Below are 18314 nucleotides of genomic sequence, written 5' to 3'. Positions count from 1 at the left end.
ATCATCAGGGTCAGCATGCTTGGCAGTATCCTGATTTTATGATGGAAACAAAATCCGTGGCTGGGCACACCCGTGATCATTCAGCCGGGTTCATAGAGCCATAGAATTGCCCAGGTTGGAAGGGACCTTTCAGATCATCGAGTCCAACCATCAACTAACACTGACAAAACCACCACTAAACCACGTCCCTCAGCACCACGTCTACCCGGCTTTTAAATACATTCATGGATGGCAATTCCTGTGCTGCTTGTTCCAATGCTCGATAACCCTTTTGGTGAATAAATTTTTCCTAATATCCAATCTAAATCTCCCCTGGCACAACTTGAAGACATTTCCTCTTGTCCCATCGCCTGTCCCCTGGGAGAAGAGACCGACCCCCCCCGGCTGCCCCCTCCTTTCAGGGAGCTGTAGGGAGCGATAAGGTCTCCCCTCAGCCCCCTTTTCTCCAGGCTGAACACCCCCAGCTCCCTCAGCCGCTCCTCACAAGACTTGTGCTCCAGACCCCTCGCCAGCTCCGTTGCCCTTCTCTGGACACGCTCCAGCACTTCCATGTCTTTTTCGTGGTGAGGGGCCCAAAACTGAACACAGCATTCGAGGTGAGGCCTCACCAGTGCCGAGCACAGGGAGACAATCGCTTCCTGCTGGCCATGCTGTTCCTGATACAGGCCAGGCTGCTGTTGGCCTTGGCCACCCGGGCACGCTGCTGGCTCATACTCAGCCGGCTGCTGACCAACACCCCCAAGGTCCTTTTCTGCCGGGCAGCTCTCCAGCCACTCTTTCCCAAGCCTGTAGCGCTGCACGGGGTTGGTATGACCCAAGTGCAAGACCGAAATGCGTAACTTAATGTATCACTGCATTTATCATCAAAATAAACCCAGCAAACCCGCGCTCGCCCCGCCCGCCAGGGGACGGGCCCGCGCATGCGCACAGCCGCGGCCTGCAGCTGCAGCGGCGGCCGGCCCTCCGTCGGCGCTGGCGGCGGAGGAGGAGGAGCCGGGCGGCGGCGGGCGCGCCCGGGGGGGGCTGTGCCTGCTGTGCGGGCTGCCGGCCGCCGGCAAGTCCACGCTGGGTCGCGCTCTGCGCCGCCGCCTGCCGCGGCGCCCGGGCTGGGCCTGCGCCCTCCTCAGCTACGACGAGCTCATCCCGCCGGAGGCCTTCGGGCCCAGCGAGCCGGGGGCGGGACCGGCCGGGCCGCCCCCATTGGTCAGTGCGGCGCTCTCTTTTGCTCTCATTGGCCAGCCGAGGCGCCGCGCTTCGCAGCGTCACTGGCGGCGCCGCCGGCGTTGCTAGGCAACGCCCTGACGCGGGGCCTGGCCGCCATGTTGGTGCTGCCGCCGCGGCGGGGCCCGGGGGGGGCGGCGGGGCGGGCGGGTGCGCGGGCCCTCACCCCCTCACCCCCTCACTGCCTCCCTCCGCAGCTGCCGCGCTGGAAGCGGAGCCGGCGGGAGCTGCTGCAGTGCCTGGAGCGGTTCCTGCAGGCGCTGGTCACCGGGGAGCCTCTGTCCGTCCCCCCCGCCGCCGGGCAGCCGGGCTGGGAGCGGTTCCTGGCCTGCTGCCGCGGGCAGGGGCTGCTCGCCCCGCAGGAACGGCACGGCGGTCCCGAGACACCCGCAGCCACCGCCGGGCCGCTCTACCTGATCTTGGATGACAATTTTTATTACCAGAGCATGCGATACGAGGTGTACCAGCTGGCTCGCAAATGTAATTACTCTTTGTTCCTACGCGGAAAAACGTTTTCACTTTTATTGGAAATTCCGTGCGCTTTAGCTGCCTTTCTTTAAGTGATCCTGCGGAACATTTGTTATTCTTGCTTGCTCGATTCCTGCAGTATAGTAAGCATCATCTTAACTTTACTACTGTATTATTAGAAATAGCTAAGTCACTTAAAGCCTTTCTTATGCACGTTGATCTCAGAAATTATTACTTGAGCGGCCTTGAAGGTAAAATTGTATTCTCTTCAGGCTCAGAACTAGTGTAGCAGTTACTCATTCATGTAAAGCCTTTCTCATGCATGTTGCTCTCAGAAATATTTGCTTGAGTGATGTAAAGGTTAAAGTGCCTGTTGTCATGGTTTAACCCCAGCCGGCAGCCAGTTCTCCCCCTTCCCCCAGATGGGCAGGGAGAAGAGGAGGGGAAAGGGGAAAAAACCAGCCAGGTTGAGATAAACACAGTTTAACAGAACAATAATGGTAAAGGAAAATAATAATAATAATGGTAAAAAAATACACAAGACAGAAGCCACTCTCACCGCCCAGCGAATTGGTTGCCCATCCTGAGCAGCGATCACCAATTCCCACCCCCCAGCAAACTCCCATTTATATACTGAGTATGACACCTATGGTGTGGAATATTCCAGTGGCCATTCCATCTGTCTGTGCTCCTTATCAGCTTCTATGAGAAGCTGAAAAAAGTCCTTGAAAAGTATAAACATCATCATACAAACCTTATGAAGAATGACTGAGGGAGCTGGGGTTGTTTAGCCTGGAGAAGAGGAGGCTGAGGGGAGACCTTATCACCCTCTACAACTGCCTGAAAGGAGGTTGTAGAGAGATGGGGGCTGACCTCTTCTCCCTGGTGACAAGTGATAGGACGAGAGGAAACGGGTTCAAGTGAGGTCAGGGGAGGTTTAGATTAGATATTAGGAAACATTTTTTCACTGAAAGGGTTATTAAACATTGGAACCCAGGGAGGTGGTGGATTCACCATCTCTGGAGGTGTTTAAAAAAAGGGTAGATGGGGCACTGAGGGACATGGTTTAGAAGTGGCTCTTGTCAGGGTAGGTTAAAGGTTGGACTTGATGATCTTAAAGGTCCCTTCCAACCTCAGCAATTCTATGATTCTATCTGGCAAGAGAACTAAAACAATATGCGTTATTGACATTCTGCTCACCGCAATCATTAGAAAGAAAACTGACTCTATCCCAGCTGAAACAACGGCATCTCTTTATGTTCTTTTAGATTCCTTGAGCTTCTGCCAGTTATTTTTAGACTGTCCACTTGAATGCTGCTTGCAGAGAAATCGTCTAAGAAGTCATCCATTACCTGACCAGACAATATGTTTAATGGCAAGAAAAATAGAAATGCCAGATCTCAAGAAAAACGCTTGGGAACAGAACAGCCTCATTCTGAAAAGTTCTGATTGCACTTTGGAGGATGAGTATGTTACCGGATCGATGCTAGAGTTTTCAATGAGTTGTGTTTTCAGAAACAGGGGGGTAGGAGCTTTTTACTGTATCTAAACAGTGTGTAAAAAAATAATCAATATGGTGATTTTTGGAAGCCAGTCAATTACACGGAACAGGTGCCAGTTGTTGGGAACTCACAGCCACCATTCTTTGCAGAGGTAACCTCAAAACTAACTGCACTTCTAAACTGTTGTTGAAAATCTGTGTAAATTGTCTGAAACATTACGACTGGAAATAATTGGCTGTAGTTTTAGTTGGAATTGTTTTTCATCTAACTTGCTGTATAAAGATTATTTCATTGATTGCCTCATAAATTTAACTGAAAACGTGCTTTTTTTTTTTTCCTGGGATGAGGTGTTGTAACAAAATGAAAGAAGGGAAACTGTGTAATGTGGTTTACTCTGTTATTTGTTTTCTTAGTGAGCAGATAATCAGTTTGCTGGCCACTGCTTTGGAAAATCCAGTCAAGCAAAATGAGGAAAACCTTGAGCAAAAGGTAGCACTGCTAGTCCCACAGTCCCTGCTCTTTCAGCTGGTGGTCAATGAGTGAGTGAGTTATTCCCGGGCTGGATTCAGAACACTGTGATGACAGAAACTGGGAAATCCCTATTGCAGTTCTTGATCGGAAAAGCATACACAGAAAAGTTAATCCTATTTGAAATGGGTACTTTTGGCACCTTATTAAGTTAAACCACTGAACTACCTTTAAGAATACTGTTACGTGTTCTACCGTAGTAAAAACAAAATACTTTTTGGAGCTCTCGCATGGCACTGAGGAATATAATGTTCGCTTCCTAAAGTCACACACCCACCTGCCTCTGGCAGTCACCCAGATACACATACCGCCTCCGAATTCAAAGGAGCAGCTGCGCAATGCACCAGTTGCCGAGTTGCTGCTGCTGTGTTACTTGTTTTCAAAGAGTATTTCAAAAGTTCATGGCAGTTTAAATCAAATTTAACGTGTTTGCCTGTATTCTTCCTTTCTGTTGGTCCCCCTGGATAGGAAGCAGATCGAGCAATCTGTGCGGCGAGTACTGTCCATCAGGCTGACCAGGTTTGCAGACGCGTCATCTCTCAGGCAATGAAGGACGCCAAAGGTACGTGTAGCATATTCAAGCTGGCTGGCAACGTTACACTAAACCGATGAAAACTGGGATAAATTAAGGAACCCCAACCCTGCAGGTGCGACACAGGCAATCACCTTCAGAAGTCTGGTCAAAGTTACTTGTAGAATGTGAGCTAAAGTCTAAATTTTGTCAAACATGAAATTAAAAGTTTCAGTTTTAATTTTCTTCTAGATAAAAACATACTCCCAAGTGAGATGAGGAGTCTGGCAGAAGAACTCAACAAACTCAAAGCAGAATTTTTGGAAGACTTGCGTCAAGGAAATAATTTGAAAAGCCAAACTTGCAGCGTAACTTCTTCATTTCAAGATGAGGCAACCAATGTGGTTAATAAATATATTTTTAAATAATGACATAGAGAACGTTGGTGATTTTTAAGAGTCCAGCGTCTTTAAAATGCAGTACTCCTTCAGCAGTACAGCTGGAAACAGCTGAGAGACACAGCTTCCTTCTCTGGAGGCTTGTGCCACCTCTAACTCCTCTCCCTGTATTATGGAAGAGAAATCCAGTCTAGTGTGCTGTGACTTTGAAGGTCAAGCCAACAACCAACCCTCCTTAGATTTTAAATTTCACACCCTCACAGCAAAAGTTAGCCTGGGAAAACACCTAGAAGTCTTCTCATCCCGTTTCCTGCTTACAGCGGGAGCAACTTCAAGCTGGATCAGCTTTCTCGGAGCCTCCTGCAGCCGAGGGTTTGAAGAGCACCTTGGGTGATGACCTCTCTGCTCTGTCAGAGGGGCAGCTGGGCATTTCCAGAGAACTGGTGCCTGGGAAGGTATCAAAACACAAAGTGAGATGATGGAGGGTTGACGAACTACAGCATCCAAAGTCAGGATGTCAGCACCTGAGTTTAATCCATGTCCTGCTGCAGTTTCGTAAGTCCCTTTTTTAGATCAGGCTCTTGGCTTCTTTGCTGGTTTCCATGACAAAAACCTTGCAAAGAACAATAAATTTGAGAGGCAGTTACATTAAGGCTCTTAAGAGTTGCATGCACGTACACGTACATGTAGGATTAACTCCCGTGTCCCAGGGAACTTAACACTCGGTGTTGCCTTCCAAGTTGCTAACAACATACATGGGAGTTCCATAGACAGTGACAACCACCTTACCGGGATAAGACCTCTCATTTCAGACGTACAGTCACCCTCAATAAGGAAACAGGAGTTTGAGGAAACAAAGAATTTGGAAAATGACCAAATATGCAAGATTAACAGCGGAAAGCAGTAACGGCGTGTCCTGGTTCAGCTCTAAAATTAAGCATTTTCAACTTAAGCGGACTGAAACATAAATGCCCTCTTCTGTGCTTACCCAAAAGATAAGCTTACCTTCCATACCTTACCTAAACCGCAGCACCACCTGTTGAAGCAATTAAGAATTAACAGGAGACTTAATTAGAAAGTGTTATTTTATTCGTATCTTACAAAAGCAAAGCTTCACAACATGAACTACACCAGATATAGTTATTTCGGAATTAACCTTGTCATCTGAAAACATTCACTACACAATAAATTTATTTTACAACTCTAACAGGTTTCATTTTTTATTTTGCATACAAAATATGCTCTTTACGCTGAAATACATATTATTAACAAAGCCGGTACTTAGAAGCACATACACAAAGATTGCTCAATGAAAAATGCTTCAGCAGGGAACAGATTTCCTGCAGCAGAACATCCATTTGCTGTAGATTTTCAAAGAAGCTTGAAATTAATAGAAAACTTGCCAGTGAAGACTTCTAAATTACATTCCCTTCGTCAAAAAGAAACAAAACATAAAAATAAAAAACCCAAACAAGCAAACCCTCCCAAACATTCTGGAACAAAACAAATAGCAACGGTTCATTTTGCTAGGAAACACTCTTGGAATGTGTCTTCCAGCACTGAGTTTTCTGTTAAAATGCCAATCAACATTTTATCTCAAAATCCTTTTCACCTCAACATTGCATCTGTGAAAAAAAAACAAACCTATTATTCCCTATTAGCTGCTTCACAGTTGGTTTAAGTTATTAACCAAGATAATCGACCAAGATCTTCAGTCTGATATTTGTATGTTCATTGGAATATTCGGTCTCAAAATAATAAGCCTGTATTAAGAGGACTATAAATAGTGCATGTTAAAAATGTCAACAAATCTATAAAATCATCTATTACAATAAAAACACAAACCCCACAAAGTTAATGGTTTGCAACTACTGAACTTAAGAGAGTCAAGCTCCGGAAAAATTTCAGCTCATTCCCAAACTTCCCTGTTAACACAAGTTAAAATGCTGATCACCACCTTATAATATAAGGATGTGAGGGTTTTTTTAAAAAAAAAAAAAAAACAAAACACATAAACCCAAGTTAGTGCAGTGTAGCACGTGGAGAACTCCTTATGAAAAGTCCTACTAACTGAGGACTCGATCCTGCAATTCCTGACAAGTATCCCTCACCGACTCCGAGTAAGGCCTGCCCCTGCAAGGGAATTGTCAGCATCGCACTCTCAAACAGTTTTCCAGTATTAATTCCGGTCTTTAAATTATAGTAAAGAGTATGTACAACATCAGGAAAAACTAATATGAAAATACACCTTCCAAACCTACTCAGTAGACAGGAAATGTAGTCAGGGTACTGTTTGGCACAAGTGAACACACGGCAACAGGCTGAAAAATGAGGAATCCCAGTCCAGAGGGTGACCCTGTGCGCGGGACCAGGACGTCGGCGGGGACCCACCCCACACATCTGGCTGCAGAAGCAAGGGATGAACCCCAGAACCTGCTCCTGCCTAAGAACCCCCCTGTGAACAGGGGCCTGCGCAGGGAAAGAAGGGAAAATAGCTTTGTCACTGTTCAACAGTTTCTAGGTGTTCATCATTTTATTTTCCTTGGGTACCTCGAAGCAGAAACAATGATATTAAGCCAGCAGTATTAAAATACTTCTCAACAACTTGTAAGGTTTGGGGTTAGATTTTTTTTTTCATACCGAGTTCTATTATTAAGAACACACGTTCCCCGCAACAGAGGATCCCCTCCTAAATAAGGGCGGCTTTAATAAGATCGTGCAGGCTTCCTCTTGCTGCCAGCTACCCCTATTAGTGACCTAACTCTTCTGCTATTCAGGGGTGTCATGGTTCAGAAGTCATTTTTCTAAATCACCAAATCATGAGCCAACACAAAAAGAAAATAAATGTTTACAGGCACTGCCAATGGAAGTCCCAACGGACCAGAAACAGCGTAAATGGAACAAAAGGCTGAAATCTCCAACGTTTGGAGTTAACCTCCCTGCTTCTCCCCTCCAAGGGGGAGAAGGGCTGGAGGCCCAAACCAAGGAGAACTTGGCTGTTGTGATGGGCATCATTCAGTATTGGGTGGTGCTCCCTGGAGAACCAGCATTACAGGAGTTTCCTTGGAGTTGATAGAGCCTGGGAACAGAAGTTCGCATCATCTATCAAAAGGCAAGGAAAATGACCTCTAAAAATTACTAATTGTAATGGTCTCTAACAGTAACATTTGTAGTTCTAATATCGTATTTTAGCCAAATTCAGATTTTGGAATGTGTCAATATAGGATCGTTGTTCTTTGACTGGAAGGATCACGTTGCAAAACCCATACAGGAGCAGTAACTTCCAACTGGATTGCAGTTCAGTCAACTTTTAGTCCTTAAAATAAAGGATTGTGTATGTTTATGCATACAGAGTTGCTGTTTTGCTTATAAAATACATTTTAAAAGAATAAAGCAACAAAGGTATATTTTGGAATTACAAAGAGCGTCATTATGAAAAATGAAAGTTACATTCTGTTTTACAAATCCACTGAAATGGATTTTGACAAGGCCTGAAACCAAAAATGTTTTTAGGAGCGATAGCGTGTTATCATTCATCTTCACTACACTGGAAATACTTCAAAGGCATATTTTTTGACCTCCTTACAACAACATGCAGCCAAGAATCCAGTTCCTTCAACTGGTTACTTCAGCACAGAAAACTCAACAGTAAGTAAGTTAGGGAGAGAGAAACATTAAGCGTTCCCAAATTTCTAATTCATTTAAGTCAAAATTACTTCTAAGGATAAAATTCTCAGAAGGGTGGTTTTTCCTGCGTCAATCTTATACTGAAGTCATTGTAAGTTCTTCCATCAGCTCCAGGAAGCATAAATTTGAATAAGCCAAACATTTGCTATTCAGATTCCAACCTCTGACTTGCAGAACATTAACAAAATCTTCCTGCTTTTAACAAAACATATCTGCTGCCATATTTTGCTGATAGTAAAAGGGGAGTATGTAAGGGAAGCTTTAATTTGTCTCAAGTAAGACAAACTAAGGTAAAAGTGCATGCCTAAATATGGGAAAAGTAACAGTTCTTTACTTTTGGAAACATTACAAATTCCTGTGTAGCGTATTAAGAGCTTTTAATAATTTTGCTAGGATGTTTAATTTAGGTTTCTATTAAAGTGCCTGTCCGTTAGCCTAGGTGCTTCTAAAGTAAGATGTACAGTATAAAAAAAAACCCAGAACAAACATGTGCAACGGACTTCATGTACATCTCTAGTTACCATTTGCCACCTACAATTATTAATCACAATGACTTCAATGCAGCCAGCCAGTACCCCTTTGCCTGCCCATTACACCCACAGCTCAGAAAACACCTCAGAAAAACCCTTCCCCTTATTTCTAGTACACCGAAAGGACAAAAATCCGGGTGAAAGGACAAGACAACCTGACTTCCAAAGTTCACAATAAACTAGATTGTACAACTTTCAAACACACAGGCAACCTATCAGTTGTAGCTCGGCCCGAGATAAAACTGAACAGATGATTTTTAATTTGTAAACCTCTCGTTTGTTTCTATTAGAACTCCCATCAGCAAGACAGAAGTCTAATTGTGCAAATTTTAAATATCTGTACAAATTAGTTTAAGGCAGTTAAAAATCTCACGGAATATATATTAGTTCTACAAGCTCTTTATTATGACTGTTTAAAAATTACCTCCTTTTAAAAAGAATGACATGTAAAATTTTGGTAAGTGTAGTTTAAAATGTGTCATTTAATTTTTCTTCTGTATAACTAGTGAGTGACGAGCTTTTAACTCTTTTTTCCTACCAGAGTTTCATTCACAATCACCTGTTATCTTCTCGTTTTGTGATGAGTTTTAAAAATAACAGTTAAATTAGTGTTTGAGCTCTAGCATGAAGAGTTTAGACCATACTAAGCAAAAACTTATTATCAACCTCCACCAGATTAAAGAAAGTTTTACATCAAGTTGAATTTGTATGTGAAAGTTGCTTCTATTTGTTTTTCCAGTTTGGAGTAGCTAAGTTTTTAAGGATGTCTCCAAAATAACCGTATGTGTCATTGCATCAACCTTCCGTATTTCACGATTCATGTATTTTGTCTTGCCTAGTAAATAGTCTAATAACTGCATCCTATGTGTCAGGACATACGCTCTGCTTCTACATTTGTAGAACATTTATTGGGATTAAGTGCAAGCAACTTAAATTTAGCAATCAAAGCACGTAAATGCATTCGAATTCTTAAAGCACTCCCTCAGCTTTTTTGAAAGGCTACCTATAAAATAACCACCACATCTTACACAAAATTTCCCTGGCAAGTTTTACGACAACCTAGAAATAAATTTGCCTCCTTTGTCAAACTGATTAATGTGAATATTCCTTATGGGAACGTGCAAGCTTTCCTTCAGCAAGTATGAAAAATATACTGTAATATGTTAAAAAACTAAATGAAAGCGTGTTCTCAGTCAATGTTGACTATGTTGGCCTCTTGCAAAATGGCAAGCAAAGTCATACTTATTTTTACACTTACACCCACATATGTTGCACTGAAATGGATTTTCAAATCCATGACATCCCATGTGAATAGTATAAAGAATATTGTCCGCAAAGTACATGTCACAGTGTTGGCAGTGATGCAGAAGCTGAGGGTCCTGAACCGGAAGGGTCGGAGCTGGAGTACTTGGCTGACTGTTGCTTATGCTGGGAGTACTGGTGTGGGCACTGCGATCACTGCTGGGACCTGCCACGGGACTATAGTTCCTTTGATTGTGTGTAGGCCGAGGATCTGGGCTGGTCGGAGATGAACTTTGAGGAATATTTGCTGACACAGCTGAAACCACCGCAGGTGCGGCAGGCTGCTGTATCATGAAAGGCTTTTCATCTTGACAGGAAACAACGTCAGGAGAGGCTGGATTTTGGTTTTCAGGTGGCAAGCTAGATAACTGTCCGGCTAACGTAGAGAGCTGGTTTAAAGGATTATCTACCATGAGGTCTTGTGGATCTCTTGGCAACCCACCGCTCTGGGTTGTTTTCGTCATGCTCTCATACGCTTCAGTCTGGATATTTGGGATTTCATGAGTGAAATCATTAAGGTAGTCTGGTTTCTGAACCACCATGGAAGGCGGACTCAAATTAATTAATGCTCTTCTGCTGTACCCCAAATTACTGGTCTTCTTCTGCAAAACCCCCCACATTTTCTTGCTGCTCAGGGAAGACCTTGTACCCTTAATAGGCACCATTTTATGTTTGCGCCTGCGGTGGTGAGACAAGTTGCTTCTGTCACTGCAGCGAAAGGAACACAATTCACATTTGTATGGTTTTTCACCAGTATGCGATCGCATGTGAGCTTCCAGATGACGTTCATAAGCTGACGCAAAGGGACATAAATGGCATCTGTGCGGCTTCTCACCTGGAAAATTAAAATAGATTATACTATAGCATCTCTTGTGTGCTTGAAAAAGGCTTTTTGTGAAACAGGAAGTAGCTAACTGGGTGCTGCTAATCAAACAGTTCCGTTTCAGATTCAGTCAGGGCTAGTCTGGAGTTTAGCTGGGTATTTGGTGGAAGAGTGGAGTAAATTTAGACACCTCTGCTTCACCCAAGTGATAGAAAGCATAAGAAAAAAAACGTGACCAGAACAGGCGTAACAGATAACCTGACTAGGAACTAGAGCAATGATGGCAAGGACTTAACACAATGCTGTTTGTGTGGTGCTCTTAACTGGATCCAAACTCTACCTCACCCATAAAGCACGTAAGCACTTGGCTACAGGAATGTCCGCACCACCAAAAATTTAACTGTTCTTAACTGTAACGGTGTTTAAACACTGAGGGAGGGTATCCTTTCAATATCTTCCAAACATTCCTACTTTTAAAGATCCTGGAACTATTATCTAAAAAATCCTGTCCACATCCACCCACTCAAGAAATGAATTTTGAAAAATGATTCTGTGGAAAGAAAGTTATTAAAGAAAACAAAAGCCAGCTAATCCCTGGACAGCTGCGTGCTCTCTCACACGATAGTGCCAGACATTCTCCTTTCTGATAGGTAGAACTTTGTTCTTCTATTAAATGATATTTACAGACATTCACATTAACACTTTTTAAAGTACTCAGAAAGCTTTCAAACATAATGTCAGGCCAACACATCTGTAACACAATACTTCGCAACTTTTGATTTTCCTTTCATAGACTGATCTTTTAGAGTTTTTAGATCCAGGTCTCCAATGTTAGAAACGCCTAAAGGATCTGACTCATGTTCAGGTGCTGAAATGAAATATCATCTTATCTCCCCATCTAGAACGCCGGGTCAATTTCTACATCACTGTTGTGCAACTGATTGTCTTGCCACACAGCACAACAAACTCCAAAAAAACGTAAGCAAGCTCCTTCTCTTCAGCCTTTATGGGTTTTTTTGAAGCATTTTCTACTATTTTAAATACAGGACAATACATCTATTTTGTGGCTTTCAAAATCCACCTAGAACAACTGTAAAAGCCAGAGATTGACTGCAGCAAGGGCCACTATTACACAGCACGCAAGCACGGTACAGGCCCTGTATGATGGCACGTATCTGATACAGAAAGCCCTTCCCATGTTGAGCATCCCACAGTTTGGAATCACAACCTGGGATACTGAATAGAAGATATTATTTTTTTTCCCCATCGCTGGCTCTTCAAGAGAAACGCAAGCAATTTTTATGCTACCTTTAAGTACTTTATTTGCATCAACTGAAACCATGATTCCTCTATAGGCATATATAAGTATTCAGATTATTGTATGTGTGTAAAGGTCTGGAGCTCTGGTACGAATGACGATGTAAAAAGACTGACAAACTCCCTGCATTCACAAAGAACTTGTCAATATGAATGGTCTTATTTAATTGTAAACTGGTTACACAGAGATAAAGAATTGCATCCCATGTTGCACACCCTTAATACGACACAGCTGGTGAACTACTAATTATACTGCTGTCAGGCTCAGCACGAAGTTAATTCTGCAGTAAGTTGCACTTAATGGTTGTGTGATCATGCCTGGGTCATAATTACTTTGGCAGATACCTGCTGCACTTGCGTGTTATCCAGGATGCATTACTTGTTTACTTACATTGCTCTGAGGCTACTAGTGAGCTATCAGTTCCCTATTTTAATGCTGATTCAGTCCCTCTGAGCCTTCATAGTCCATGAAAACCATTTCTTGGCCCTTTGCCATGCTTCCCCACCATGCTTCTGAGCAAAACAATGCTCAGGTCTTGGATCTCCTTGCCCTTGAGTGAAAGAAACAAGAAAACAAAACAAAACCAAACAAACAAAAAAAACCCCTTCCTTGTTCTAGAGTCCCCTGTCTATGTACAAAGAAAGAAAGCAGAACTTTCTGAAGAGCCATTAAGGTAATGGCAAAATGGTGTTGCCGTCAGGACACCATGCAGTGCTGTATTAAGGATATGAGATGTATCATGAAAAGGCAAAGGGGAAACTACACAGAGAACAAAAAGGCCTCTGGCAGACTGAGATTCTTGTCTTTATTATAAAACTCAACATACTGGTATAGGGAAATGAACTGTTATCATTGTACAGTTACTGGTACTTCATTAGGCATCGGACATGCTTGAACCAGTAATCTGGCTATAAAGTGTTCACTCTGTGAAGGTGTGTCCGAATTGCTGAAGGTCTCTGATAGACAGTAGGCTGACACCCCCTGCATCCCTCTCTCACTGCTAGCTAGCTTTCTGAAACAGAAATATTTCAGACTGCATGATTTTGCAGCAGAGTGATGTGTGCCTTCGATTTGGCTACCTTTTCCTAGCATCTTTGTGAAAGCTTCTTTGATCAAACGAGTCATGTATATACCCTCTGATAACAGGAATACTGAGACAACAGTCATCCCACACGTAAAGCTCTGTTCTTCTGGTATAAGGCTGACAACATCATATACTATGACAATGAGAAGCAACTCAAAATGTTAGTCAAGGCACAAACCCAAAGTATTATGCTTTGCCCTAAAAACCGAATTTGTGTTGCTCATGGAATGTTTGCTTCTGAATAATGACCATTGGGTCAGAGATTTTTGAGGACATTTCTCAGCACCCCAACTCTTGGTTGGAATCTTTCTTGCTTTTATATATATTATGCTGCAACCGTGCTGAAATCATCTTAACCTGCAGCAGGAGTTGTTCTGTTACCTCTAGCTGCTTAGTGATCTCTGCTCCCAAAAGCAGCAGCAGGATCAGAAAGCATTTTGAAAATACAAAAGAACTGTTACCTAAGATTTGAGAGTATAAAAAAGGTAGGCAACTTCCTACAGTAACAGAAGGAATGCTGATACTATACCAATATCCACATTTTGATACTTAAAGAAGGAAGATTTATTTTTTGCTCTCTAGTATGGTTAAAATTTATGATGTGATATTAAGTAACAACGCATTATTTCAGTCATTCTGTCTGAGAAACCCCATGCACACCAACGCCATCAAAAACATCTCAGGAATCAGCAAACACACAATACAAACATCTTCTAGTAGCAATTTATGTCCCCCATCGCAGCTCTAGCAGTCCATCTGCTCGTGTTGACAACTGGCCAACAGTAGCTGGGGGCTTGGGGATGCAAGTTTTTAGATGGCAATAGCTATATGCTGCTGAAAAGACACGGAGTTTTAAAGTTGATGTTATTTCTGCATCTTTAAGTACCATTTAAAAATGAACTGTGTAAATCTGCAACACTGTTTGTCCCACTACATGACCCTCATTTCACAGGCTCAGAAATAGCACTGCAGAGTAAAGCTGTTAAAAGAAAAACATCTCTCCTTGTCCACATGCCATGAGGCAAATAGTAGGTGAAGCTGTAACTGCTTTATAAAAAATTAGACAAAAAAAATGCTCCAAAACACATTGCTGCTTTGCAGTTCTGCAGCAAGCCATAGCATTAATGTAGCGTCAACTGCAGGTACACAAGCCACAGCATTTTATACATTATTGAAACTTCACAAAATTTCCACTGGGAATATGAAAACAGCAACAGCTACACACAGAGGTAGCTCACGGTATCACAAGAGAAGAATTTACAAAATCTTCAGAGTCTAAACCTCAGAACTCTTTGATTTCTAGTTGGATGCCATTTACGATCCCATTACACCTCGTTGAAACAAGCCAACACTGCGGGGCCAGTGCAAGGAGCACTGACTCCCTCAAAAGACATCCTGGGAGTTACTATGTAGAATTCACAGTTCACAGCAAAGTGAGAATCTTGACCAACAATAAACATACCCAAGGAGAGTTACAATCACGTCCAAATTACAACAATGTGTTTGCTTTGAAGTGAGTCCCAGAATGCCACCCACCCAAGACCACTGAAATGACAGACTTAAAGTCTTGGGACAATCTGTACCAGACTGGAAACCTGTAAAAACTTCTATTCCTTGCAGAACACAATTGGTTTTCTTATTACTCTAGTTAATAGCCATAAAGTCTTCTGTATCGGTGTAACATACTCGGCACGCAGCAAAGTCAGACTTCACAAGGACCTTTCGTTTGTTTTCTCTCATTTACTCAGAAGTTGGAGCTGACTCCACGAACGATTTAGGATATTCTAATCTTTATTGCAAGTTTTGCTTTTCAGCTTTATAAACCCAACAGTGGCAAATACTCTTAAACAAGCCACAGTAAGTATTCTTTATTTTCATTACTGTTATTAATCACTTATTTGATAATATGCCCTCATGTTTGAATATTCTACCAATAAGAAACCTTTATTCTTATTACTATGTTTTGTACAACATTCTACCTGTGGAAGTACAAAACAGGAATATTTTCATAGCTAAACAACAGAGGAAGAAAAGGCCCTATAAATTTCCAAGTGGCAGGATGTACATTTTTCACTTTTCTGATTAGCAAGGAAAAACTATAAGTTATGGTTAGGGCCCTTCAATTTACACTGATGCTTTCATGCTATATACTCCAATTTATAGTTACTTCAGACTCAGTAGTCTGCAATAAAAATATAAGTAGAAATCTGCATAATTTAAATAGGTACATGGCACACCTTTAAAAAAGTAGTCTATTAAAAAAAAAACCCACACCCAAAAGCCAGTTCTAATTGTTGAATAGTTTTAAGAACTATCACCCTGCTTGCAGATGCTAACTTCTCACATGCAAATATAACATTGAGTTAATACCACAATGCCTCACAGGGAAGCACTGCAGAATATTTCATACCTGTATGAATTCGGATATGCTCTATGAGCCGTGCTGTTCCTTTGCTGGCATAGTTGCAGTATCGACACTTTAACTTTCCATCAAATGTCCTTTCAAACCCATCCACTAACATTCCTGAGTTTTCATCCAGTGAAACTTCAACAGAAGGATGATCCAGACCATTCTGATCACCTTCTGTCCCAGCTGTGAATAATGCAACAGAGTTTTCAATCCATGAACAGTGGGATCCTATTGTGCTGTGAGAATATGCCAAATACCTTTTGCTTCTGTATGCCCTTGGTCTTTAAACATACAGAACGACAAGAAAAAGCCCTGGTTAAAACAAAGGTAGGTACGCATCTTTTGTGATATGAAAATGACTATCAGAAATACTTCCATACAATTATAGTAGTCTGCATAATTATCCAGAACGTCAACAGTGCAGTCATTCTCAAAAAAATAAGATTTGATAGCACTGAAATTAGCTTACCTCCTGGAAGAGTCTCTGCTTCCTTGTCTCCACTAACTGATCCAGAAATCATATTTACATGGTGAGTCTGCTGTGTAAGATATTCCTGAAAATCTTTTACAAAGTCCAAAGGTTCTGGCTTCTTTTCACCCATATTCACTCTTTATGTTTACAACCTCTTGTGCCTAGAAAGAAAAATATTTTCAAACCACAAGTGTCACTGAATTTGAATGCATTTCTAAAAACAATGGGGTTTTTGGTGTTTTTTTTTTTTTACATAAAGGATTACTTTTATCACACGACATGACTCAATGCACAAATTGACAACCATAAGAATATTTTTAGAATTTTTAATTCATTAAAGATCACCAAATACATATTACTGGGGAAACCGTTTTCAGCAACAGTAATATAACAATATCAGATCGCATAAAATGACATAATAATCAAAGTCAACATGTTTGTGGGTTTTTTTAATGGATCGTACCTGAATTTTAGTTCCCTGCTAAGTAGCAAACATACTCCAAACAGGTCGGATAGAAAGCACAGGACACAGCTTGTCCACTTTCCCTGGAAGGAAAAAAAAAAGAAATGTAAGTCCATTATTCTTCCCAACCCCCATGAGTTTTAAAAAAGAAAGATGAAAAAATACATGTTTTGAAACAGAGGTTCTAATGCTCTACTGCTCTAAGTTTTATTAAAACAATTACACTTCCAGCAAAAGCTTTTAAAAAACCACATCTATTCCTTCATGTATCTCACTGAAAGACACTTATGTCTTACTGATTATTTGAGTAGTTTCTCTTGTGAATACATGGCTCCAAAAAATCCCAGAGTTGGGTAAGTCACTTACAGCAACTGTAACATTGAGAAACCAACTGAATGTCACTGATTAGCAAAGATGGAAAAAGCCTTACAGAAAACAGTATTTCATAGTTCTCCCAAAATTTTCGTTTCCTATCCTGCATAAAATCTTAATCCATTTCATTATTTTGCATTGAAATAATAAAAATATTCACTAGAAGTCAGTGGTCATGCTCTTTTCTGGGACTGTAAATGACAGACTGCTAAAGTATCAATTCGCAATGAATTTGTGAAGACAGAACCTAGGATACAGTTGGAAAGAGAGCAATCAGTCAGTCACATTGTAATCTGCAGGAATAATAATAATCAGAAATAATTAATGATGCTGCATTTTCAATAAGAATTTATTTTTGTTTTCCAATAGCTACTAAACAAAACATTAGGTGTCCTACAAAAACTCAAGTCCTGAGTTCACGACCACATTTAAACATTCTCCTATATTTTTAAAGCTATTCACAAATGTTAATTAATTTTTTGGCATCCGGATGTTATTTCACATCATACCTAAGTGTGCTCAACTATTATCATTATTATCTAACTAACTATTAACCAACATTAAGTTAGTTTTGAACACATCTTTACATATCCATTTTGCCTACCCTCTTTCAGGTGTCACCAGCCTCATGTAGGCTTAAGTTAATTTGTGTTCCATTTGTTGGTGTCTCCTGCAATGAAACAAAGATATCAGAATACGAATTAAAGATATGGAAAAGAGAAATGGGACAAGGTAATATAGAGTCCTAACCAGGCCAACTTTCTCCACATTATAATAAGAAATAACAATTGATGTTGAAAGGTTCAACATCAAACGTTAAAGGTCCATGTTTTCACAGAGGAATCTGTGTATCTCTCTGTTTAAGGCACAAAAAATTACTTGATTGATTACTTTTATAATGACATTTAATTTTTAGAGAAAACGACACAATATTTTAAAAATCTGACTGGGGAAAAGACATTATTTTGGGGATCAACTGCATAAAACTTCCTTTCTCTACCTCATCGGTTTAATTTGAAAACATTAATCTTTCCTTTTTTTTTAATGTCAATGTAGGTTGAGCACTGCCTCAAACCTCTACATTTGTATGCACAAAAGAACCTTTTGTGATTTTATACAGACATAAAACCAGCAGTTCTCCTTTTCAGGGAAGGACGATACAGATCAGATGCCTACTATGTCACCACTGCAAATGAGTAATTGCAATTCGAATTATCAGAAACCT

The 18314-nt window shown here is 41.3% G+C and overlaps 3 protein-coding genes across 6 annotated transcripts in view; 2 read left to right on the top strand and 1 right to left on the bottom strand.

Moving 5' to 3' along the window:
- The first annotated feature begins 831 nt into the window (after window positions 1-831).
- On the top strand, window positions 832-4797 carry PSTK (phosphoseryl-tRNA kinase). The gene is made up of 6 exons (XM_063338330.1): window positions 832-1203; window positions 1419-1701; window positions 2958-3156; window positions 3605-3680; window positions 4188-4281; window positions 4483-4797. The coding sequence occupies exons 1-6, from the start codon at window positions 832-834 to the stop codon at window positions 4656-4658; spliced, it is 1200 nt and encodes a 399-aa protein (XP_063194400.1). The 3' UTR covers window positions 4659-4797.
- Window positions 4798-4825: 28 nt separating this feature from the next.
- The window catches only part of IKZF5 (IKAROS family zinc finger 5), a 14504-nt gene continuing 1015 nt past the window's right edge, over window positions 4826-18314 (bottom strand). For 2 of the 4 annotated variants that reach the window (XM_063340006.1, XM_063340007.1), the window contains exons 2-7: window positions 17694-17759; window positions 16718-16800; window positions 16252-16415; window positions 15783-15965; window positions 10104-10982; window positions 4826-5075 (exon numbers count right to left, since the gene is read on the bottom strand). In XM_063340006.1, coding sequence (XP_063196076.1) covers window positions 4960-5075; window positions 10104-10982; window positions 15783-15965; window positions 16252-16384 — 1311 coding nt within the window. In that variant the 5' untranslated portion in view covers window positions 16385-16415; window positions 16718-16800; window positions 17694-17759 and the 3' untranslated portion in view covers window positions 4826-4959. Of the gene's footprint in view, window positions 5076-5152; window positions 5242-6621; window positions 10983-15782; window positions 15966-16251; window positions 16416-16717; window positions 16801-17693; window positions 17760-18314 lie in introns of those variants that run through there. The other 2 variants (XM_063340008.1, XM_063340009.1) reach the window with 2 other exon arrangements.
- ACADSB (acyl-CoA dehydrogenase short/branched chain) overlaps window positions 17045-18314 on the top strand; it is a 21762-nt gene continuing 20492 nt past the window's right edge. The window contains exon 1 of the mRNA XM_063338329.1: window positions 17045-17070. Within this exon, the coding sequence (XP_063194399.1) occupies window positions 17045-17070 (26 nt within the window). The remainder of the gene's footprint in view (window positions 17071-18314) is intronic.

The sequence above is a fragment of the Chroicocephalus ridibundus genome, chromosome 6 (genome assembly GCF_963924245.1).
Source record: "Chroicocephalus ridibundus chromosome 6, bChrRid1.1, whole genome shotgun sequence".
Classification (NCBI taxonomy): Eukaryota; Metazoa; Chordata; class Aves; order Charadriiformes; family Laridae; genus Chroicocephalus; species Chroicocephalus ridibundus.
Note: the sequence above shows the minus strand (reverse complement) of the source record. Positions and strands in the feature narration are given on the sequence as shown.